Source organism: Coccinella septempunctata, chromosome 3 (assembly GCF_907165205.1).
Source record: "Coccinella septempunctata chromosome 3, icCocSept1.1, whole genome shotgun sequence".
Classification (NCBI taxonomy): Eukaryota; Metazoa; Arthropoda; class Insecta; order Coleoptera; family Coccinellidae; genus Coccinella; species Coccinella septempunctata.
In genome coordinates, this window is record NC_058191.1 from 37,010,287 (window position 1) to 37,036,149 (window position 25,863).

At 37.3% G+C, this 25,863-nt stretch overlaps 1 protein-coding gene across 1 annotated transcript in view; it reads right to left on the reverse strand.

The window, feature by feature from the left end:
- The window catches only part of LOC123309928 (protein O-mannosyl-transferase TMTC2), a 188,352-nt gene extending 168,268 nt beyond the window's left edge, over positions 1–20,084 (reverse strand). The window contains exons 1-2 of the mRNA XM_044893237.1: positions 19,749–20,084; positions 10,369–11,131 (exon numbers count right to left, since the gene is read on the reverse strand). Coding sequence (XP_044749172.1) covers positions 10,369–11,131; positions 19,749–19,891 — 906 coding nt within the window. The 5' untranslated portion in view covers positions 19,892–20,084. The remainder of the gene's footprint in view (positions 1–10,368; positions 11,132–19,748) is intronic.
- Positions 20,085–25,863: the final 5,779 nt, after the last annotated feature.

The following is a 25,863-nucleotide window of genomic DNA, read 5'->3' on the forward strand; positions in this document are numbered from 1 at the left end:
GCTGTCTATGAAGACTGCGACGAACGGGAAGGTCATAAAATTTTATAGGATTTTTAGGGCCGGTTGCTGTTGGGGCTCGCCAGTGAGTACGCGCCTTATGATGGCTGTAAATCAACAGCTGTTATTTTATAAACAAGCCATTGTTCTTTTTATTTTCTAGTGGGCCCTATTGCCAAATCGTGAACTAGAAACGAAGCGAATTAAATTTTAAAACCTCATATTTGAAGAATGATTTTGAATAGTTTCGGCGGTGCATTTTTTCATGAACGAAACTCATAATTATTCAGTTTAAACTTGCATAAGCTATGATAACCCAAATTGAGGAAAATTCTCTTTTACTTCGTGAGTTTTCGAACTCAATAATAACAAGCAAGTCTGTTTTAGATTGCAAAAGACCCCCTTTGGCTGAAAAAATTGACGAATCCGATAGTGCGTGGAGAATAAACTTCTGAAATGAATTATTAAAATGAACCATCCGAGCATTCAATATATCCATATGTCTGATTGTTTTGAAAATGTTGTAAATTTCTGCTCGTACGAACCATCCATCCACCCAGTATTGGTTGAACTAGGAGGGTGAAAATCTCTCCTCCTAGTTTCATTCCCAAGCTGCCCAAGTAATCTCAACTTTCGATCTAAGCGATAATGGCGGATCCGTCAGCCACGGAAATTTATTAAATTTTCTGCCTCCAACACGGAAAACTCATTGATCAAGGCGACAGCAATAAACCGTACAAGGCTATAGAGGAGGAGATCCCAGAGGTACGTGCTTATGTGCCACTTTCTCAGTTCCGAAACTTCTTCGTATATAACCGCAACTAATATCAGGGTAGGAGAGAAAAAAAATGATGATTCTTGGGGACAAATATTAAATTGTAACGTCCTGTAGGAAAGGACACGTGTAGCCCAAACTAAATCTAATTGGATTCAACGAATTGTTACGATCTCAAAGATTCCTTCAACAAAGTAACCTTCATATTCAACATAGCAACTATAGCAATATTGCATTGCAAACATAAAATCAAAACCCTATCCACAATGAGTACAATATATTCAACAATGACCTACATAGATCCTTTTTAGATCACATTTGATTTTCTCTACCCTCTACCATCAATAGGTGTTTCTTTTGTCCTCAAGAATCTACTGTTATACCTGTACCCTGTATACATCGGTTTATGGTTCAGTTTTCATTTTCAATACCAACCTGAATCCTGCAACTCAAAATCTGACTGAATGAGCCATTACCATTTTTTTTTCTCCACACCCCTCAGAAATGTTAATAATTCTTGAAAACAGTAAAACTATGAATAATAATCTCCCTTCACAATTCCTCATGAACCTTCCTTGAGACATTTCCTAGACTCTGCAAATCCTTGTTCGGAAACACACACCAATATAGAGCTCTTGCCTCTCTGCCACCGCGTGAAATTGTTTCTTCCCATACATCAGATGAAAAAGGTGAGGAATTGTGTGAGAGCCGTAATGGGAAAGTTATGTCTTTGACAACTTGATCGGGAAGTTGATACAAAATTCCATCTACCTTCATGGCATCCTGAGATATAAATGGTTATGCGAATTCTTGAGGATTTTCCGCTTTGTTAGAATGAATTCCGTATATCAAGTGCAGAAAATATTATGGTATTTCATTTTCAGTTGGCAAACTACTTTTTTGATAATTCTACTTTAGACAGAATTCAATGACTTTTGAATTTTATGATAGAGCAGTGTATGTATATGTACTTCATTCACTTTTATTTTAGCAGTCGGTTGGCCATGGAAATTTGACACATTTCACTCTGTATAGTACAAAGATATTACTGTGTAATATCTTTGGTATAGTACGAAAACGTGGGGTTATGAAGCTTGTCAAAACATTTTTGGGTTTTTAATCAACGCTATGTTGCCCGTTCTACGTAAAAGTTTCTGTTATTACGTATTTTATCACAATGTCCAATCTCTTCGGAAAATATGTGACGAACATAATTGAACTTTATACAAACTGATTGAAGTCATACCAAATCCAGTTATTTGCATGGAAAATACAAGATATCAGCATAATATCATAATATGAAAGCTTGAGGAGAGTTAATGTTCGTTATCTTCTTTGGCTAACATCATTTGTAGATTTCAAAAATATTAACTCGAATATGAAATGCATATGATGCAGTGGTTTGGAATGGGTATCTCCCGAAGGAATTAACAGATAATTACAAGAATGTTAAATTCTTCATACAAAAATCATCTTGCATCATATAAGCAAAATGAATTGAAGGAAGTTTCAAGTTAAGATGAACTTCACCTTTGAACAAAAATTTCACATGAATAAACAAGTAACAGGGCAACTTGCGCGTATTTGTGGCTATTCATCTTAATACATTGATGTAGTAATAATAATTATAGGTATTTATTAGAACCTTAAGACATTTACATTGTATAGGACAAGTCGAATGAAAAATAGAAAAATCCATTTTAGGGAACTTATTCTCCGATGACATTTATCGAAAATCCTGTAGTAAACATTTCGCATTAATTCACTCAAACATAAAATTCTCAAATGCCACCACTTTTTTGGGTCTCCCAATAGGAGGAAATTCTTTGTCATCCTCTTCATTTACAATCTTTCTGATTGTGGAAATATCCAGCTGAAATATATGTTGTTTAGATTCAGATGAAACATTATAAAAATTCTCTTACATTGAATATGTTCGATACCGTCTGACGTATTGTAGATTTTAGAATATCAGGGTGTAACTATTTGAATGAGCTTCTAAATAGCTCTTCCTGAAACCCTGTCTCTTTTTTCAATCACTTTCGGCATTTTCGTAATAAAAATTGATATTAGTTGTGGCAACGGCGTTATGACATTAACTTCGTTCTAGTTACAAAAACTTGAGGAAATTATTTCATGGCCAACAGACTGCTAAAATAAATTTGAATGAAGTATATGTATATTTAAGCTGCAGGTTCTGCTGCTGAAATAATTTACTTTTTATTTGATCGCCAGTTCTTTAGTTCCTTATGTGTCGAAAAGGTTAAATGTTGAGTAAACAAAGGTGAACAATTGGTCAACTGACTCGGTCCTTAATACTCATACGTATAGCTATTTCGCGCAACAACATGCTGTTTCAGCAATACTTAATAGTAGTTCCGTCTATACCAGAAGATTCTTTCGTCAATAATGAACCAGAATAATGGAATAATCACTTCGAAAATCCTATATTCGTTTCAACCTCAGATAGTCTTGACACACAGCAGCTCATAACAAAGATGAAAACCCCTTTTCCTACTCTTGTGAACAGAATTTAATAGCTTGAACATCTGACAGAATCCTGTCCACGTAAGAGCAGTATTTGGGTTATGAAATATCTGAATAGATGCGATGGTCTTTCATCTTCCAGTCGTGAGCCTGCGGAAGTTCTCGATAATATCACAAGTCCTACTTCAATATGAGAGGGGTGAACATAACCGCCGATGTTGAAGTCGTTGTTGAAAGTTATCCTCGATTCAAGTCGAAGAATAATAGATAGGTTAAGAAACAAATAACACATATTCCTTTCTGTCCGCAAAAATCCATTTGAATTTGATTAACAATTGCACAGTATACCAAACCAGACATACGAAAGGTAGACAACAGAAAAGAAAATCGTAAACACTCATTCTAAAGATTGATTAATACAAAAACAATAAAAACAACAATAAAAAAAATAAAACAATGAAAATTTTCTCGGAATTTTTGCTCCTTTCCATACAGAAATCAAAAAAGGAAGAGAAGTAAGAAATATTCGCGATTGTTTCTGCTCTGGATTCATTATTTGTTGCAACCATATCTTCGCCTATTGGATGGTATCAGCAGAAAGACTCAAGCCCTCATTCGACATTGAATTAACGACTGTAAGTGCCAACTTTTGCCGGCATATTGCTAACCAGAATCGTTTGGCAGCAATCCGGAAACGTTATTTCCGAGATAAATTTGTAAATGAGACAGTTGCCCGAAAAATAAAGGCCTTCCACTCAATAATCCACAATAGCACGTTTGATGGTCTCCCTATGTCGGAATCGTAAAAGCCCAACTTTTCCTATTTACATAATTGACGTAGCTACTGGATCGGCAAGTATAATACTGCCATTTTTCCCGATATCCTTTTTATGTCTTCCTGAATGCACAATTTACGGTTGAACTGCACGAATTTCCATGATTTGAGAATATGCGACTTTTTGTCCTAGTTCTGTCCACGACTGGAGTCATTGGACAGGCGGATTGTTATGGGCCAACACGAATTCAACTCAATGGTCTCCAAGATATATCGAGCATATGGAATGTGACAATGTTGCAATGCAGGGGAAGAATCACTGTTTTAATTTTTAGAAACTGAAAAAACTGAAATACAAGAATTTCACTAAAATGAGTTATTTAATAACGAGATGTATTTTGCTAACACAGTAGCATCTTGAAATGGTGACGGTAAACTGGTAGACTTGGTGCCGAAGGAAAAGATATACAGGGTGGCCATTTGAAAACGAAACAGACGAGATTACAGACGAAATAAATTTTTTCGATAGAAATGCTCGGACAGGTCGATTTCTGTTTCGAGGGGGACAACTTAAGATGTAGGTTACGGACGCATAGCGCTTTAACCCTTGCTACTACAACCCTCACCCCCAATTTTTGAATAGGGAAGATGGGGTGAGTGATACCTTATTTGAAAGGTATTTTTATACTGATTTCAGCACAGTAATTGTTTTTTCATTTCATGCATTAGTTCTCGAAATATTCTTAACTAAGTATTTGAAAATGAAGTGGTGTTTTCATGGCACTTGTAGTGTTTTTTTGTGAAAAATCGACATTTTGAGCATCAAAATAACCATGACTGTGGCTTCCTTCCTCCAATCCACTGACATAGAAATCTTTAATCAAGATGTCGAACAAACAAAGCGTATTGCGAAGGAGCTCAATCTTGCTGAAACTCAATCTAAATTATCTTCGATATAACTTGCAGTATTTCCAATAACATGCCGTAACACTTGATCGATAGAAATCTCCAAAAAGTCCAAATAAGTACATATCTCTAATCAGATTACCAGGTAAGAAAATCAAATCATTAATGATGCCACAGAAATATTCCAGTCCCAATTCGTGAAACGATTTCCGAATTAATTATTGCTTTCTCAGTTAATCAACAAAATGAAAACATTATTGAAGCCAACTGAGAAAACACTTCATAATTAAGTCGGAAATCGTTTCACGAATTGGGACTGGACTATTTCTGTGGCATCATTAATGATTTGATTTTCTTACCTGGTAATCTGATTAGAGATATGTACGTATTTAGACTTTTTGGAGATTTCTATCGATCAAGTGTTACCGCATGTTATTGGAAATACTGCAAATTATATCGAAGATAATTTAGATTGAGTTTCAGCAAGATTGAGCTCCTTCGCAATACGCTTTGTTTGTTCGACATCTTGATTAAAGATTTCTATGTCAGTGGATTGGAGGAAGGAAGCCACAGTCATGGTTGTTTTGAAGCTCAAAATGTCGATTTTTCACAAAAAAACACTACAAGTGCCATGAAAACACCACTTCATTTTCAAATACTTAGTTAAGAATATTTCGAGAACTAATGCATAAAATGAAAAAACAATTACTGTACTGAAATCAGTATAAAAATAACTTTCAAATAAGATATCACTCACCCCATCTTCCCTATTCAAAAATTGGGGGTGAGGGTTGTAGTAGCAAGGGTTGAAGCGCTATGCGTCCGTAACCTACATCTTAAGTTGTCCCCCTCGAAACAGAAATCGACCTGTCCGAGCATTTCTATCGAAAAAATTTATTTCGTCTGTAATCTCGTCTGTTTCGTTTTCAAATGGCCACCCTGTATAAACAAGTAATTAATTTTACCTCTACTTGTCTGAAGAAGACAATGATAGATTCAAGAACAATGAGGAATATTAGTGCCGGTAAAATTGGCAAACTATGGCTGACGTGTATGCGTACAGGGGACATTTGGGGGTTCTTGAAAATTTCAAGAACTTGTCATTATTTCAAGACAAGACAGGCAGTAATTTCAGAAGTTCAAGACAAAACAAGAAATTTTATGTCAAAACCAAGATTTCTTGTCAAGAAAACAAGTAATCTCCAAATATCTCGTCTTACCATAAATACCATAATATGAATGTGACATCAAAAGTTTTTTTCAATTTCTCCAATCTCCATATTCACTGTTACTTTGTCTATGGAATATCTAACCTCCTCGTGAAAACAAATAGGAGCTAGTGAACGTCTAACTCAAATTTTCCTCGTGGGGAATTATTCAACCCATGTATGGACAAAAAAACTAATCAGTCCCGAAATTCATCTCGAATATCGATCTGCGAATATTATTTGAGTGAACGACGAAAGGGGGAACGAAATGACGGGTTGGTATAAAGCGAAACAGTCACAGTATTCATTCGGTATGGAAATTCGGAACGAAATGTTATGATTGTATCTGAATAATGCACTGGACGCGACAAAAATTGCGCATAGGAATGGAAATTGCCTGCTTTCAGTGAGCCAAATCTCCGAAATAGATTGATGAAATACTTCGCCACGCAAAAAAAAAAAATTCGCGATCGCTCGGCAATTTTTAGTGATTGATAGCGTTGATTTTGCTGTGCCAGACGTGCGTTTTTCAATTTTGTCGAATTTTGTGTACTGTTGTTCAGTTTCCGCGTCATTAAAATACTCCCCTGCTCTTGTTCGTGGTAACGAATGAATTTTATGAACGAAGTATGAATCGATAGGTCATAGCAGCGGAAAAAAAGATGTTTGTGTTTCGTCATTTCTCAGAAAAATGTGGAAATTCAGAAATACATCTTTCTCAGACCCCACAAAACTAATAGAAATGAAATTTAGCAGTTGAGCAGCTAAAACTTTGATAGTTCGAACACTCTACAGTTCTGTTGATAATTTTTTTTTCACAAAAACCATTCAAACACCCTTCAAACAGATATCAGCCTGGAGAATAAAACTCTAGAACAGGTCGAGCAGTTCAAATACTTGGGAGGCTTCATAAATACTAGGGCTAACCTAGACACGGAAATACACAACCATATCATTTCGGCATCACGGGTATTCTGGAAGCTAAAGGACAGATTGTTTCAAAATCACGACCTCAATCTGAAGACCAAGACAGCTGTTTACCAAGCAGTGGTCCTCCCAACGATTCTTTACGGAAGCGAAAGCTGGACGCCCTACAGGCGACATATTACAGCTTGAACAAACGCAACAACGTCATCTAAGACAAACAATGCACATCAGATGGTTCCACAAAGTTTCGAATGCAGAAGTCTTGCAACGCGCGAGTTGTACAACAATTGAGACTCAAGTAACGAGGGCCGGATTCAGATAGAGCGGCCACATTCTGAGGATGCAAGACACAAGACTCCCCAAAATAACTCTGTATGGCGAATTCACAGAGGGAGCTCGGAAACCAGGAGACCAGTATAAGCGGTTTAAGGATACACTACATCAATCCCTAAAATCAGTTAATGCCAATCATAACTGGGAACAACTAGCGTCAGACAGATCACAGTGGAGGTCTTTGGTACACAGTTATAATGGAGACTAAAGAAGGATACAGCGGCGGCCAGATCTGGTTGGTGACTATCCATGCCTGGAGTGTGTAAGGATCTGTAGGTCACGGTTGGGTCTCTTCAGTCACAGGAGGGCACACAGTCGCAATTAGCCCTAAGAAATTATAAGTCTTTGCGCATTTTTTTTTGTCTTTTTGTAGATTTATTCCCGGTAACGGGTTACAGCAATGAATGAATGAATGAATAATAGATTTTGATCAAATAACTGCCACATTAATTCAGTATAATATCAACTCATCTAATCCGGAAAAGTTCTCAGATTCACAAATACATACAGAGTCCCCATAGAATAAAACTTGGCGTACCTAAGCCTTTCTTATCCAGAGGAGACTCAGAGCAGAATATCCTAGTGAACGAGAAAGAGTGCTCGGATTATTCCAAAGTAATTTATAACCATTCTGCATAAAGTTAGTTGAAAACAATCAGCGTAGTTTGAATTGTTTCATGAGTACGTTCATGTTTTCTTATGATAAAGTTATTCAGCTAGGATTCCACGAATATTTTCATCAAAGCCGGAGTAAACGTACTTTTGAAAAGTTCCGGAATCTCGGGTGAATTGATTGGCCCCAGTTCTAGATATCGAAGTTAAAGTGCTTTACTGTCGAACGGAAACCTGGCGGAAATGAATTGATTTTCTTTCGAAAGTTTGCGAGAAGTAACTTATCTTTATAATTAGCTAGATTTATGTAGTAATACCTCGAGAGGTCGGGAAAGTTCGGGTTTGAATGAAATTCGATTTTCCCGTTCATCGTCCGGACCCATACTTACCTATCGTTTTATCGATTCCTCATTATTCATTACTGGAATGGCTTCAACGGGAATGCCTATCGAGAGGGTTGGATTTCTTGAAGAATAAGAGGAGGAAATACAATTTCACTTGGGAAGACTGATACTGATATAACTCAAATGGCTGTAGCAAAGATTATAGAGTAGAAACCTGGGAAACGAAGCGACTAAAGTGATGTGAGCGCCATCTGTGTTTCAAATGTGATTCTAAGACCCTAAGACGGGTTGAACCATTAATTCCCACAATCACGAACTGAATAGAATTTTCAGGGCGTAAAGGTCTGCAAACACCACTGACTACACCATGTGCAGTGAACATTTTACTGCAAGTCAATTTGAGAATTTGAGAATGACATTTCCAGCAACCACTCAAGTTATAGAGAACTCTGAAACCTGAAACTTCATTCATTTTCTAGTTCAGTTATGGATTTTAGTCAAGTATTGGCCAATTGAATATTTATGGAGAATTAAACCTATTGATATTCTTATTGTGATTCATTCACAATTCACCATTTGACGTGATTGAAAGGACAAAAAAGTTAACATTTTGATGAATTCAAGCTTCATGTCTTTGACGTATGATAATCATGAATTTTTTCCAAGAACTTTTTCAATCGAATCAGATTGCTTGGATTCTGGAATCTGCTGGTAAATTTTTCTGTGAAAGTGCCTCTCCACATAAAATTACGATATATAGGTTAATGTCATTATTGCCTACATATTTTCATTTTGGGAACATGAATCGATACAAAAATAGGAATACGTTCAGTTGTAGAACATCAACCCTCGAAGTTCCATAGCCCGTTGACGACAATGCATGTTAGAAGATATTCCCAAATGAACCTGAACAATTCAATGTTAGATTTTGTCAATTTCTCAGAGCAGAAAGATCTGGAAAGGGCAAGAAGAAGCTGTGCAGCGAAAACCATTGGGTTAGGTTGGGTTAAGACCCATTAGGTTAGGTTTGATTGTGTACCATTAGTTGGTCAGGTGATAGCTTATTCCACATTGTTCAGTTGCCATTAATGCCCATATGCATCGTTTCATTAAACTAGATTAATTCCATGAACATCCTTTTTTGTTTAGATTCTATGTTTAAACGTCGTTTTAGAGCTCAAGCTTTCTTCGATTGAACCGTATGCACCGTGCATACGGCCATAAGTTATTTCAGTGCGTTTTGCAAACCACAACAATTCGATATGTACCAATATCTTGTTGGCCTAAATTGATTTCTGAAAGATCTACAGGCGTAGCTGGTTTTTTAAGAAACGAATATGTTGAACGATTGTTCAGTGAGCAAAATTCGTTGTCTACTGAGGAGATCTCGAAAACTATAGCAGCTGGAAGAAAATTACCATTATTGAAAATGCCAAATTCTCAATTTTTGTTCATACCTCAAAATCTACAATTGATAGACCGATGTGTTTTCAGATTTGGATCAGCCAGGAAAAAAGATCCCAAGAATGTGTCTTCCGTTTTCTTCTAGCTGCTATAGTTCTTGAGATCTCTTCAGTAGTCAACGAATTTTGCCCACTCTGGGCAAGATGCAATAGCTCAATCAACTTCCTGAGCACTGGTTCGACTTCCCAGAGGAAGTTCTCGTCGAAAAGGATAATCAGCAGAAATTTGTGCTGCTACTTGAGATAACTGAGATATCACGAATGTCAAATCCATAGGAAGTACCTACTGTAAGGGCGTAGTCATTGTAGATTGTAGGGAACATTGTTGAATTCACGAAATCATCGTTCCGGAAAATCCCTAATCTAGGACACGGTTGAACTTTCAGCATCTACATATAACATACAAGCTTTTTCGAAAATGAGAAATTGTTCCTTTGTTACCCTTGTTGTTGAAAATAACAAGTGAAGGTTTTTCTAGAATCAGCGAGTAGTTGAAATTCGGAAAGCTATACCGCGATATGGAGCTGTGCACTTTACTCACCTTACTGGATGCGGAGGAATACACAAAATCGTAAAGCAAGCAGACTCCAACGACGGTTATTCCAGTTTCCTTGCTCAACATGGACGCAGCTGCCAGTACAATGGAAGCGGACAAATACGTCCATACTTTAATGCTGTTCACGCTGTATTGCTCACATTCCTCGCTCTCCCTGGGAGCGTATACTCTCTGGACAACACAATGCGTCTCCGCTTTCATTTCTCTGCTACATCTCCTGGTCCAGTGGCAGCTCGTCACGTTCTTGTGCAGGGAATGCACGATTTTCTGATATTTGGAGTTGATCGGCTTTTCCAAGCCGTTTCTCAATAGGCTATCTACATCTTTGTTATTGTCCCTTATTTTAACATGTTTCGAAAAGGCTAAAAACGCTAACAAAAATAAATTGCAAGCGGCCAGATCCGCTCTGCCGACCACACTGGCCACGGCTTCTGTGTGTATCGGGTGGGTCGCAAACGTCAAACCTGTCATTGCGGAACCCAGCCCTTGTTTCGATTTCGGAAGCAACCTCCTGGACACTTTGATCAGTAGCAGTGTCGCGAGACAGTGCAGGATTATGTTCGTTAAATGGTAGCCCCACGGTTGGAAACCGTTGAGGATGTAGTTCAAACGGAACGTCAGGACACATAGGGGCCTGTATGATCCGTGTGAGCCAGATTCGTTGAGGGGTGTTCCCCAGAAGTCGTTGTAGAATACCCTTGTCCATTGGGTTTTTGGAAGGAGATCTGTGTTTCCTAATATGGCACGCCTGAAACAAAGATTTCCATTATTCAAATGCATTATATTGTGGCGGAATGGGATAAAAGCTTGATTTGTGCTCAGGGCGCGTGTTGCCTTATGTATTTAGACGAGATGTTTTCGATGAAAGTGGTCTCGACTTCAGGAAACCGAGTCTTTTCACCAAAAAGTATGTCGAAGGGTGTAATTGTTTTGAATTATCGAAAATATCGAATACCTCGAAAACAGGGGACTCCTACTGAACATAAAACATATTTTTCTGAACCATCACCACGCCCTGTATACGAGAATGTGAAATACTTGATATAATACGATAATAATGTGTTATTAATTGTCTATTTAGGAGGGGTTTGGACTCTAGCAGTGGGTTTCATAAAACTTTGATTGTCTGATCAACGATTTGAGAGTCACTCGATTTCTAAGACGAACCTTTTCATTTCTGAATATATTGAAGAAGGGGCAATTGAGAATATTCGAATGGACGTATGAACATCATAATTTGATGCGAGAATGATATTCTGAATGATCATTATTCAATTATCGATTGAGAACAAATTAACGTTATTCATAAGGCAATATGTATTGCCTTCTCGCAACCTCAGGATGTTTGCTCAATTTTATTTCCGTCAATATTCTGGTTTCTAGGAAAAAAAATCAGAAATAGCTTTGCAGGGTCATCTGTTTAGTGGATATGTTGAATGATTTTTTTTAAATAGGCGTTATATTCCAAATAAACCACGAAAATTACACGAATATAGAACGAATAAATTTCGTCTCAAAATGGCGAATTTGTGATCCACGTGATCCAGATGACCAATGCACAAAGATATATATTGTCGCCACCGTGTTTGAAAGTCACTGTAACTTCATCATGGGAACTATCAGTCTCCAAACAAAATGAAATAGGAGACAAAGCTGGGAAAGTAGACCATTTTGTTCAATATTTTGTTCTTTATTATTCTACTTCTTGCACGGACTGTTTTTTAGTGTTTCTCATGTTCACCATTCTCATTTTCTCATTTCATTTACGATTTCTATTCTGCAACAAAACTTGATCACGTATCAAATTTTCATATGGACTTTGGGCGTTCTCCGAAACACAGTGTTTTTTCCTCAAACATCAATGAGTGGTTAAAATGCGAAATGCATCCTTCAGTATCTTACCGAAGATTTCATTCTGTACTGTCGCGAACTTACACAAACTCCATACTTCATCCCCCAAAAGTTATATTATGTTTGTTGACGGAATGAAGCTCTGGTGGATCTGGAGATTATCATTATACGAAAACGACGTTTGATCGTTTGCTCAGCAAACATCATATATATCCTTGACGCTCTTTCGGTATTGTGTCAGGACGTCGGAGACGAGAGGAGCTCCAGCTGAGCGCGCGGTGCCGATGGTAATATCGGAATCGATAGGGATGAAGATCACAAACGTTATGAGAGTATATTGCTTGAAGACCAACGCTGATGAATCTTGGCGTTCTCAAAGGTTCTCGTTTCTCTTGATCGGTGGGGCGGAAGGGAAAATATACCGTAAATATTCGCTGCGTTACTTCTTTCATTTGGGAAGGGTGAATTATACAGGGTGGTGTTTCCACATGTACACATGGGGATATAAAGAGAGATTTTCTATTATTAAGGCTCACATAATACATTACAGAGGGATTCCAAAATAAACAAGCTACAGGTCTTGTTTTACTAGACGTCGCCAGATCATTCGACAGAGTATGGCATGAAGGATTAAAATATAAGATGAGATGTGCTGGATATTCGATCAAAATATACAAGTTGATCCGAACTATCTCAAAAATAGAAGATTTCACATGAAAGTGGAAGGAGAATGCTCCACAACAAGAGATAAAGAGGCTGGAGTACCCCAAGGGTCAGTACTTGGGCCACTTATCTACAACATATACATTCACGATATTCCGAAAAATCCAAGAACCATGCTAACGTTATATGCTGACGACATAGGCATAGCAACTCGACACCGCAACCCAGAAGTAATAGAACGAGTTCTACAAGAAACGATTGACGAAACAAACGACTGGTGCATAAAGTGGAAAATCAAGCTCAATGGACAAAAGAGCCAAGCAATATTATTACAGAAGAGAGGCTGCGACCCACAACGAATCTAGAAGTTGACGGCGAAGAAATCGACTGGAAAAATGAAGCCAAATATTTAGGAATAACGCTTGACAAAGGACTTACTTGGAAAAGTCATATCAAACAAGCAATCGACAAAACGAAAGCAGCGATGAATAGACCCTCTGATAGGAAGAAGAAGCCACATGTCGAAAGAGACAAAATTGAAGATAATCAAAGCCGTTGCTAAGCCTCAACTGACTTATGAATCAGTTGTCTGGGGTTTCGCGGCAAAGATCCATATCAAAAGAATTCAGGCCACTGAAATCAAGCTGCTACGATGTGCAATAGATGCACCTCGGTTTGACAGGATTAGACAGATTTATAGGGACCTAAAATGGGAAACAATAACGGAATTCATGAACAGAAAAGCGGAGAAATTATTCGAGACAGCGAAAAACCATCCGAATCAAGAACTCAGGAGACTAGTGGACTACGACAAAGTCGTAGGAAGAGGAAGACAAAAGGAGAATGCGAATTTACCGAAGGAGACCAAGAGATCAAATCAAAAAGAGATATAAATAGGAACAGAAACTTTTTGAAAAATCCAATAAAGTGTTATCCAATAGAGGATAAACACATAATACCCAGCACGATATTGTGCGAGAAGAAAACCGACTAAGAGATGAACTTGTTCCCCCTCAGGGGAGAGGGTGGTTCGTCTGACTTGCAGATTAAAAAAAAAGAGATTTTCTATTCGAAACCCTAAGGTGGAGAATTTTGATCAGGATTTTACTACCACTATTCAATTCACCTACCCCGGGTTTCATAAAGCTTGATCGGGGAATCAACGCTTGATTATTTTTTTCACTAGAAAATTTCACATACATTTGATAGCATGCGTGGATAACATGTTGACATTAAAGAGAAGCACAACCAATTTTTTTTTACTGCCCTCTCACTCCCATAAAATTTGCCTTTCAGGGAAAAGTATCTATGCAAATTTTTCACAACTATTCATTTACACCCTGTATGGTGTATAGATATGTATTTGTACAGTATTTTTAATTATCGATATTTCTCAGATTTTTAGTTATGAGTAAGCACTACTTTGAAATGTTAAGCTTTAAACCTTCCATACGATGCTGAAGTGAAATGCATGAAACAATGGAGATGGGTTAATTGTTTTCACGATAATTTTTACTTTATTTGAAAGACTGTCCCCGAATTTCAATGATCGGGGAATCAACGCTTGATTGACGAATTGTAATCCATTTGTTTTCAATCGATATTTCACCCATGATCATTCAGAATATCATTCTCGGATCAAATTGTGATGTTCATATGTCCATTCAATTATTCTCAATTGCTGCTTTTTTAATATATTCACAAATAAAAAGGTTTCAGTGATTTCGTTTTAAAAATCGAGTGACTGTCAAATCGTTGATTTGGATCGAAGTTTTATGAAACCAGCTGTGTAGATACTAGTTTATTTAGTTTAATTTTCATCAAATATAAGCCAAAGAAAGTAAATACAGTTTGATTTTCATCTTGTTCCATAAACAACAACAAAAAATATCCTCAGAAGCCCATTTCAGTTATAGAAAGAGTAATTTGTCCAGAAAGTTGCATAATTCAAGTTATAGCTTTGAAATTTTTCATTAAGAGCTCACTATTCTTTGTTTTTCAACAAGTTTAGATATAATTGTTCCATTTAAAGATGAAAAATTAAAGTTGAACATAAATAAAAAATCTATTATTGAAGAATAATTGTCTTATTCAATTTATAATTGCAGTTTATCTACATAAATGAGATATTTTTTGATGTGGCTTCTTTTTTATGTCCCTTCAATAACGAAATTGAAAAAAAAATATTTAGCTCTACAATTCCAGTAATTTCAGCCTTTTCATTAGGATTCCCATCCATATCCTAAAATTCTATATTTATCTAACATTCAAGTTTGTCCGCAAATGGCGGAGGGACTGGGCTTTGACCATATTGTCACCTTTGCATGTAATTGATCAAGATATTGAGTATTGAACCTCACTGATGAAGACACTGTATATATCTCTTTTTGGAGCCTTCCCATTGAAGTGGTTTGGGCCGGAATTCAATGCCACAGCACAACATTTACATTTGCTTCGGCAAAATATTGTAAATTAAGTAGAAACTGCCTAACTCAACCTCACAAATGATTCCTTCAGCCATTTCCAGGACCAATAATTATCCTGGAGAGCGCAACATTCCTTAAAATGACCCACCAAACATTATTGATTCAATGTATAGTTTCGATCCAAAAGGAAAGGTTCAGGCGTATCTGTATGATGAATAGCCGAATGAAATTATTATCTGGTTCATTCAAATGCATTGTTGAATTAGTGGGTAGTAACTGTGTAAAGGTATAATTTTAGTTCATCATATTTTAGTTCATCATGGAGTTTAATGCACTTTGATATTTTCCATTAAACTGTACCAGAACCCACGAATACCGAATCAATCAACCAATATGTTCGATGCACAAACTGATGTGACGTCGGTATTAACGCAAGAAGGAAAAAATCGATAGTTATAAATGGGAAAGGCGTTTCCGTCCGAAATCTAATTCATTCTTCACGGAAAACCGCCATCACCAGTTTTATTAAAAACTGCTTGTATTTACGAGGCCGGAATGGCAGATTGACTGCCCCCATATTTCCTCCCCAATTACATACTTCGTTCGATAAAATCCGTTTGTTCAAAATTGCTTCCGCTTGATTTATAATTTTCATTCGGTGAAAAACGCTTTTCGTCTGGGTGTTTTTGGCATTCCTCTTTTGCTGTTTTTTTTTTCGATTCGATAATTCTCCTCTAGGTATTCATACGATGCTCTGTCGATGCCTCTGCTGAATTGAATATGTTCAAAAGAATGGATTCGTTTGTAGGGAGGATATGAGAAAAAATATGTCGTATGGAATGGCATCGTATGGTAAGAAATTTACCACTTGCCTCAATCATCATTAGCTGATACAGTTAACAGGACGGTGAATGAAATTTTCGAGCTCGACAGATCTAAAAAAATGATGACATGAATCGTAGCCTACATGCTGACTGTTCGATCCAAAGGATGTACTTTCCTCTAATGCAGGGAGTAGTTTACAAAGTTTGGAAAACCATGCAACACTATAAACAAACGTTGGATATGGCAATGAGGATATTGAGAACTCAAGACCCACTCTTGAGTTTGATAGCTGATCATGAAATCAGGAATCAAAAAGTCTTTTTTTAGGGCTGGAGGAAGCTTTCCAGAAGCTCAGAATATCTAACACATCCATAGAAGAAGGACTATCCCAACATTGTGAGAGAGGTTTCTTAGATGCCTCCCTTTTTTCAGAGTCGAAAACACTCTTGAGCGTGCCTTCAATGATGAAGGCAGAAATACTAGATGTCTACACTACTTGTGCTCAAGAGTCTCTTGAACAGAACCTTGAAGGTCTCTGGATTCACAGAGCCAGGGTTTTCTGCTGTCATGGGAATGTCGTAATACCATTAAGCAACAGTCTATATCGCTATTGAGTGACTTGTCACAGTGCCAGGACATTGTGGTATTTGAGGAAATGAAAAATCCAATCAACTTGTAAAAGGACATCAAGGTTACTTGATTGAACCTGAAGCCCTATGTGGGCTTAGAAAATACCAACCTAGACAACAATTTTCTGGAGAAACAGACCTGCACTTGCACAGGCAAGTCCTTGACCCTTGAAATGCATTTTTGCGTCATCTCTCTTTCAAATAATTCGGGGACTCTTTTACTCCCATTCACTTCACTATATTTCCAATCAGGGGTTAAAATAATAGAGTGATTTTATCAGTTTCGGTCAATCTCCTACGAAAAATAGGGTCGATTGATTTCGTGCCTAATTTTCCGGTGAATAAATGGGGAAGATTGTCGTGGACAATGTAAATATAACCGAACTCATTCCGAACACGCTACAAAGGAGTAGGGTAATTCAATAAGATCAGTAAACTGAACAACAACAGGGGATTTTATAAATTGCTCGATGCTTCTTTTCAAATTTAGGGATTGTTCGTCGATTAGTTTGTTATACTGATCAGTATTTTATTCATAAATTCATTGCTTCACTTAGGGAAGAAAGACTTGAAACGTAAATAATGGAACCGTGAATAACAAATCATAGAGAATCATTGACTTCCCATTCAGGGTGCACAAAACAGAAAATCAATAAACCTAATATTTTCATTGATGTCAGAAATTTCCGGTTTCTTTTTCAGAGCCCAATTATCAGATGGTTAGATTCAGAGGAAAAAAGTTCGTTGGTAATGGAGGAAAACAAAACCAGATATTTTCAAAATGATATATTGAAAAAATTAAAAAAAAGATGGCAATTATTGTTAAGGTTGAAATAAAAAACATAGATTTGAATTGTCACTGAAACAAGAATAAAAGTGAATTGATGTAGCCGATGAATTCCTTACATAATTAAATTAAAAACTCAACTACCTAATTTTCACTAGGATGATTTACTCGACTCTCTTGAAGATGCTAACTAAAATCGAAACACGTGTAATTCATTCTAGTGAAAATAAGGTCATTAATTTTTTTAGTTGACATAAAAAAAAATTAAGATAGTCAAGTGAAATTATAGTGTCTACTTACAATGAAACAAAAATGTAAAGCAATGAAACAAATCAATTAGAGAAATAACGAATATTATCATAATGAAGATGTATGTATGTGAATCCGACTTCTTCTGATGCTATTGCATTCTAGACACTTTTATTTTCAATCAAGTATCGATATCAAGATTCTTTGAATTGTTTTTCACGAATATCAAAAGATTTCAATTCTGAAATATCAGACTGAGCGAGAGACCCCTGCTTTCATAAAGCTTGATCGGGAAATCAACGCTTGATTGACGGATAGACGTCAATTCATTTTCAATCGATAATTCAATCATGATCATTCAGAATATCATTCTAGCATCAAATTCTGTTCATACGTCCATTCAATTATTCTCAATTGTTACTTCTTCAATATATTCAGAAATGAAAAGATTTCAATGACACACAATCAATTATTCTCTATCATATGAGATTTGATCGATACGATCACAGTAAGAGAAATATTCCTTAAGGATTGCAAATATCCTGACACATATGAATCGTTTTTGAACGTTTGCTGGTGCATTCTGACCACTAAAGTTTTCAAGCGAGTGTCGGTATCAGTAACAATATTCTTATGTTTTTTCGAGAATTCGCAAAATGTTTACTGGATAACGAATGATGAAATGTTCTTCACGAAATCTGAGACTGAGAGCTTTCAGTCAGGGAATTTTTGTATAGATGAGGTGATAGCGATGTACAGGTGTTGAGATAAATTATTCTATATGTATGAGTTTGTCTTCTTTCATTTGAGTGAATTAAATTAGTATTGAAAGCTTTTTGAATAAATCACTGCAGGCTCGGACATGGTTTTTGAGTGGGTTCACAAAGCTAGTAAAATAAAGATTGAGATAAGTTTAAATACCACAAAAAGATGCATCTACACCAAAATATTTCGACGAAAGTGAATTCAAATACGGTTCGATATAAGAGGAACCAACTAATGGTGGTATTCTGCTTTCATCTGTAAGCCAAGCTGTAACTTTTCATAAGCTTACAGGAAAATTGTAATTCTGGATGTTTTTAATGATCTGTAGCTTACAGGAATCCTTAACTATTTACGATGAGTAGTTCAAACGTAACACTGTGAAGAACATAATTACAGGAACATTTCCAGAATTGCATTATTTACGAATCGGACACTGATAGATCGATGGTACGCTACAAATTTGTAACTTACAGATGAAAAGCAGAATACAGCCATAACCTAAGAGAGAGAAATATTCGAAGACCCTGATACATGCTTCACTGCATCGTAAATTATCCTTGCAAAATCTTTAAGAAGAAAAATTTTCTTTCGACTTTTTCATTTAACTTTCAATGCCCTACGAACCCAGTTTTTGTTGTCCTGAGTTCTGGAATTCATCCACGTTTCGATGATATTCCAAACACACGAAGAATAACCAAACACTGTTAATTTTTTATAGGGAGCGCTATAAGCGACATAAGCCACTCGTATCCTTTGAAAGAGAACTGAAAGAATTACGTAGCAAACTTTGTAAATAATGATCCAGTACATTGTGAGTAGATTTGATTTTTCTTTTTGCTGTTTGTTTTTATTTTGTTGTTATTTTTTTGTTGGTAAGTTATTGCTGTGTGATTTTCTGTTTTCTTTTTTCTATTAGACTGGATACTCATGCAGTTCTAGTACTCTCGAAATATCTGGACATCAATTTGGGTTTTTCACTTTGGTTGAAGAATCTAAATTTGGGTTTGGCTCAGTGAATTCGGGTTGCAATTGATAATTTCCCGTTAGGGTAGGTGGTCGTGTTTCTTGAAGTCGCAGCGATATCAAATCGACAATATATTCCGGCATCGCTTCGCGAAAACGACGAGATGACAATGGGTGAGCAACAAAATCGATGAATCTAACACTCACCGGTCGTCGTAGACAAAACCGGCGTCCAGCGTGTTATAATAGAGCAAAAATGCAACCAAACAACAAATCACGCTGGCAGAATCCATCCGGCGACTGGCGATCCGGAACAGCGAACCGGTCAATTCTGCATCCGTGGAGATCATCCCTGTGTGCACCGGAACCGCCGCAGAAAAACGGGGGGGACTTGTTGCTGTCCGCGACCAAATTCTTATTCCTGCTGGACGCTCACTGATGCCCGGAAAATATGTCCGAAGATTCGCACCTAACGTGATCCGAATCCGGGCAGTTACATCGTTAACGTGAAAAAAGTTTGAGAAGGGTTGCGCCGAGAAGCCGCTGGATTTATCCCGGCTAATGACTGAGGGAACGTAGTTAACGCACGTTGAATCTACGGCACGCGATTTTTTTTTCAAGGGTTTTTTCTTCGAGTCATCTCTTCGTCGATTCGTGAGGCCGGGTTGCGATACTTGGGGTGCGAAGTGTACCTGTAGCTTGCGACAAGATCGGGGTGCGAATACGACTGATACGCGACGAGATAACGCTCCGTTATATATCCCGCACAGAGTTAGCGCTGATACTGATGATCGACCCTCTGTGAAGTTCTTTTACGCCCCGTTCCATTTGGGCGCATGTCAGGACGCGTTTTCTCGTACAGGTGGTGGCCATGAAACTATACTGCCGGTTAAATGATGTGGATCAAACTATTGGATTATTTTAATCAGCATCCGCGAGACTATGGACCATTTTACGACTTTGGTTTTTCCGGAGAAAACGCGATACTGGTGTTATGAAGAGGGGGAAATGCTGCTTGCTACCCTCAGATGGTCATATTTCAAAATTTGGCACTAAGGAATGCAGTGCCAAATTGGTGTTCATTGTTCCAATGGCTTCATTACCGAACCAATTAAACTTTCCTAGAACGATACGTTAATTTTTAAGGCCAAAAATTCCTATTCTATAATTGGGAATTCAAATGTACATTGCAGCGACATGGTGATGACATCAACTATGATATCTTGCCTTCTCCATTATATAAATACAATGGCTAAAATTGCAACATTGATGCTAAGAAACCTTATCTAAGTTGAAGTGGAAATCAAAAATGATTTTCTAAATGAATTTTGTATGAATGTTATCGAAATTATCGTATATCAACTTACGAGGCGGAAAAAGTCTTCTCTGGGGGTAACATATTTGTTTTTTGTGTAAATCCTTTCATTTTGAGGTTATATATCCAGGTTTCTCAATTCATCTTCTATTCTTCGTAGCTAATTTGCAATTTACAAAAACTTTACGAGATTCATATGAACTTAAACATAGTCTAACAGCTGGTTTCATAAAACTTTGATTGACCGATCAACGATTTTACAGTCACTCGATTTCTCAAACGAAATCACTGAAACCTCTTCATCCCTGAATATATTGAAGAAGAAGCAATTGAGAATAACTGAATGGACGTATGAACATCATAATTTGATGCGGGAATGATATTCTGAATGATCATAACTGAATTATCGATTGATCACAAATTGATGTCTACTCGTCAATCAAGCGTTGATTCCCCGATCAAGCTTTATGAAACCCAGGGTTAATGTTCATTTCATCGTGGAAAATAGTAAGAACTTCATACTTTATAAGCCGTTATCGAAGATTTGCCCAAAGGATGTAAATTATAAAACCTTCACTAAGCTTTCCCTATTGTCACGAGATAGATGAAGATATTTTCAACAGATTAAGTTATATTTTTCATTGAAATTTCTACTGAAACACCAACATATTCTCCTTTCCCCGATGTAAACAAACAAAAGTGAATTAACTTTTTATTTACAATAATTGACACGAGAGGGTGAATCGCTTGTTTGGAATTCCCTAAAGGACAACACTTTGTGTGTATTTTTAATCATTTTTGTTTCTATCTGGCCAAGAAATATTGACTCAACATTGATTAAAAAAAATGTAAAGCACTAAATTTTTTGACATTTTTTTCTGAACAAGAGTAAAATTTTGGACCAATTTTCATAGGAGTTAAGAGTTGTGTTGCTCTGACGAGGTCAAATGAGGCCGAAACCGTGGTTACCATCTACTCTGACTCGACGAGATGGTGCTTCTGTTAATGTAACATTAACATGATTCAATATTATCGGTATATTGTTTCATGGCACAGCATTTCTCGAGAAATATAACCCCGGAGCAAGCAAAAGTATCGCATCAAAAATCATTTGTTGCGAAAATTCATTATACTGTGATTTCATCCAGCTATTCATTTTAGGGGGAGCAGAATATGGGGGGAATGAATAGAGGTAAGTGCTCCTCCTTGGGCTTTGGTGCCGTTATTAAAATTTATCGAGTTGAACGTGGTGGGTATCTGGTAGCGTCCTTCCCTAGGTAGTTAGTCATCCATCTTCATTTATAGAGTTGGGATATTATTGTTTGTTTTATGTAGCGGAGGGAACAGTGTCTCCATCGATTATTTGAGTGGAGAACGGAAGACTAGTTTTAATAATAAACTATTATCGTGGCAATATTGTGGAGTCTATTTCTGATCACCGTACTTCAAACAATTTCTTTTTTGTAGCAGATGTGTCCTAGAAAATAAGTTTGTTTTTCTTATACACATAGAGAATTATTACATTGTGATTCCTTATACAGCGTGTCCCAACGTAAACATTTCCAAAAGATTATATTTGTATTTTTTACAGTTGCCGAAGTAAAACGTTGTTCAATTTTTTGTAGAGATATCCGTTGCTTCCATGAGAGTATGGTACATGAAATTGTGTTCATCAAATTACCATAATCTCAGACTGAAACTAAGATGGATTTACTTTGGGATTTTTTTATAGGGGGTGACATGTTTAGTCAGAGATATGATAGGGATATTCGGTTCATTCAAACCAAGCAAACACACACATTTTTTCCTTCTGATAACATCGACTGTTTCCAACAGATGGACAAATATATCATGAAGTATACAATTAAGCGTCTTCATTTCGCTGGAATCTCCCCTACGTTATGATACGGTGTGGGGTGACCCCAGGGGTTCGTAATTGTTTAGACCAGGGCACCATATGGGGAACACAAGAGTGTCAGACCTACCCATATCACACCCCATCAATTGAGCCGATATAGTTTTTGCTAGCTGAGGACAATTACGTGAGCATGAAATGGATTTCATTACGGACTATTCAAATAAGGGCGTTTCTTTTAGGAAGGGGAGAGTCATTTACAGTGAAGGATGGAGATGTGTTTTATCGACATGTTGACTTTTTCCTTGTGCCCACTCTTAATATCCTATGAAAAATTCAGAGATTTCGGGGATATAAAATAGTTCGGTCCTTTTTGAAAAAATGGCTTTTATTGATGTCTGATGGCAACTGATTCCGGTGGTTTCAGAAAGTTTAGACATCAATCCATAGTACTCAGCTTATATCGCTCTGAATTTCATGCAGAAAACACTTTTTTACTGTGGTGAATATTTTACACTTTCTTTTTGCAAATTGACAGAAAAATGCAGCCGATAAATAACAGACGCTTGTGAATGTTTATGTTGAAAATGCTCCTACTAATGAACGATATAGAGAATGCTTTCGACGTTTCAAAAATGCTGATTTCAGAGTTGGACAAGTCTTCCTCTAGGGAGCCCAAAAAATTTGAACACAAATAATTGGATGAGGATTTTCAACTATCAACTAGCCATCCATTCATTCATTGCTGTATTTCGTTACCGGGAATAAATCTACAAAAAGACATAAAAAAAAGAACAGACCTATAATTTCTTAGGGCTAATTGCGACTGTGTGCCCTCCTGTCACCAACCAGATCTGACTAGAACTGTGCACCATAGACCTCCACTGCGACCTGTCTAACGCTAGTTGATCCCAGATATGATTGGCATTAACTGATTTAAGGGATTGATGTAGAGTATCCTTAAACCGCTCATACTGGCCTCCTGGTTTCCGGGCTCCCTCTGTCAATTCGCCATACAGAGCTATTTTGGGGAGTCTTGTGTCTTGCATCCTCAGAATGTGGCCGCTCCATCTGAGTCGGGCCCTCGTTACTTGAGCCTCAATTGTTGTACAACTCGCGCGTTGCACAACTTCTGCATTTGAAACTTTGTGGAACCATCTGATGTGCATTATCTGTCTTGGATGACGTTGTTGCGTTTGTTCAAGCTGTTCAATATGTCGCCTGTAGGGCGTCCAGCTTTCGCTTCCATAAAGAAGCGTTGGGAGGACCACTGCTTGGTAAACAGCTGTCTTGGTCTTCACATTGAGGTCGTGATTTTGAAACAAACTGTCCTTTAGCTTCCAGAATGCCCGTGATGCCGAATTGATACGGTTGTGTATTTCCGTGTCTAGGTTAGCCCTAGTATTTATGAAGGTTCCCAAGTATTTGAACTGCTCGACCTGTTCTAGAGTTTCATTCTCCAGGCTTTCGGGCGGACTTACCAGGACTTTGGTTTTGTCGATATTGAGTCTAATGCCTAAAGCTTCGTATATATGTTTATAGGTGTCCTGCATAATCTGTAGATCCTCTGGGCTGCTAGTGATAAGTGCTCAGTCGTCTGCATATTGAAGTTCCGTGATAAACTTTGAACGGGTTTTTGCTCTGAGGCGCTTCAGGTTAAATAGGCCTCCATCAAATCTGAATCTTATTCCAACACCTCTTACAGGCATACTCATGTCAGTAATTATAGAGACAGCTATGGCGAAATTGGGTCCACCGTACCTGGATTTGGTCGAAAGCCGCACTGGTATTCAGGTAAAAGCTTTTCTAAGAGTAGAATCAGACGATTATCCATAATCTTCGAGAGGATTTTGCCGGCCACACTAAGCAACGATATGCCCCTGTAATTGTTGCAATTTGACGTATCGCCTTTGTTCTTATAGAGGTTGATAACTAAAAAATCTATGAAGTCTTGTGGCACATCTCCTTGTTCCCATATCTTGCGGAATAGTGCTAGAAGACTATTGACAATGTCTTCATCCAGAATATCTCCGCTGGAACGCCGTCTAGATCTGGTGACCTAGTGATTTTTCATTATTTTTATCGCACTTATGATTTCCGACCTTGAGATTTCGTCATCAAGCGATGACTATAAGCGGGGAGCAGGTCTGAAATGGATAAATCCGAGTCGTTATTTTAATTCAAGAGTTGCGAGTAATGCTCTTTCCATGTTTCGAGAATTTTACTATCATCAGCAACCATCCAGACTAATTTGTACTCCCAGTAGTTAAAATAAAAAAAAATATCTTGATACTTATTGTGGCCATCCAGTATTTTTGAAAGTCGTTCAAACTATGATTTATATGATTTGCAACAACTATGGTTTGAGAAGCCTCAAAAGATCCCTCTTTCCATCAACCGTTTTCCTAAAATTCGTTCTTGCATAGCTAAAATGATCAATACGACCGCCAGCTCCAAGTCACAGAGTTAATTGAATTCTTAGGCGGATTTTTCGGTCTTCGTTAGCTCTGTTATTCCTTCCGCAGGAAGAGGAAACAGAACGAAATTGGTGGCATCGAGCTAATTGAACGTAGCCATCCCTAATAAGGGGCAATTGTTCGAAACTAATCGAAAATTAGACCGCAATGCCCTCTCCCTTTCATAATTCAAATTTAATTCGTTTTCAACAATGCAGCATAAATGAATAGTGATGAAATTTCAACGAAACTTCATACCGCATCTGAACTCAATTATTTTCAGTCGTCGGAAAATTAAAACTGTCGCGTTCCTCGATATCTTCAGTGTCAATGGGGTTAATGAATCCTGAAATTGTTAGTTTCATGACTGCTCGGAATGTGTTGATACTGGGGTCGATACCCTTTCATTGTCTCACTTGCCAGTGTGTTTGTTAACAATTGTCAACTTTTCATATTTAATAACTGACATGATTCACTTCAAAAATTTCTGCTTATTGAAAAAGAACTTTCATCAGGGCTAAAATACCAGTTCAAAACATGAATATACGCCTAACATTATGTTCGCCTTCACAGAAGTATAACTATTAAGGTTTATTATATAGATCGTTTCAAGTCATTCAGTTGATTAATGTCCTTATTATAGATGATGGTTAATTGTGAGGAACTGAGCAGATGGTCGAGTAATGAAACCAATTG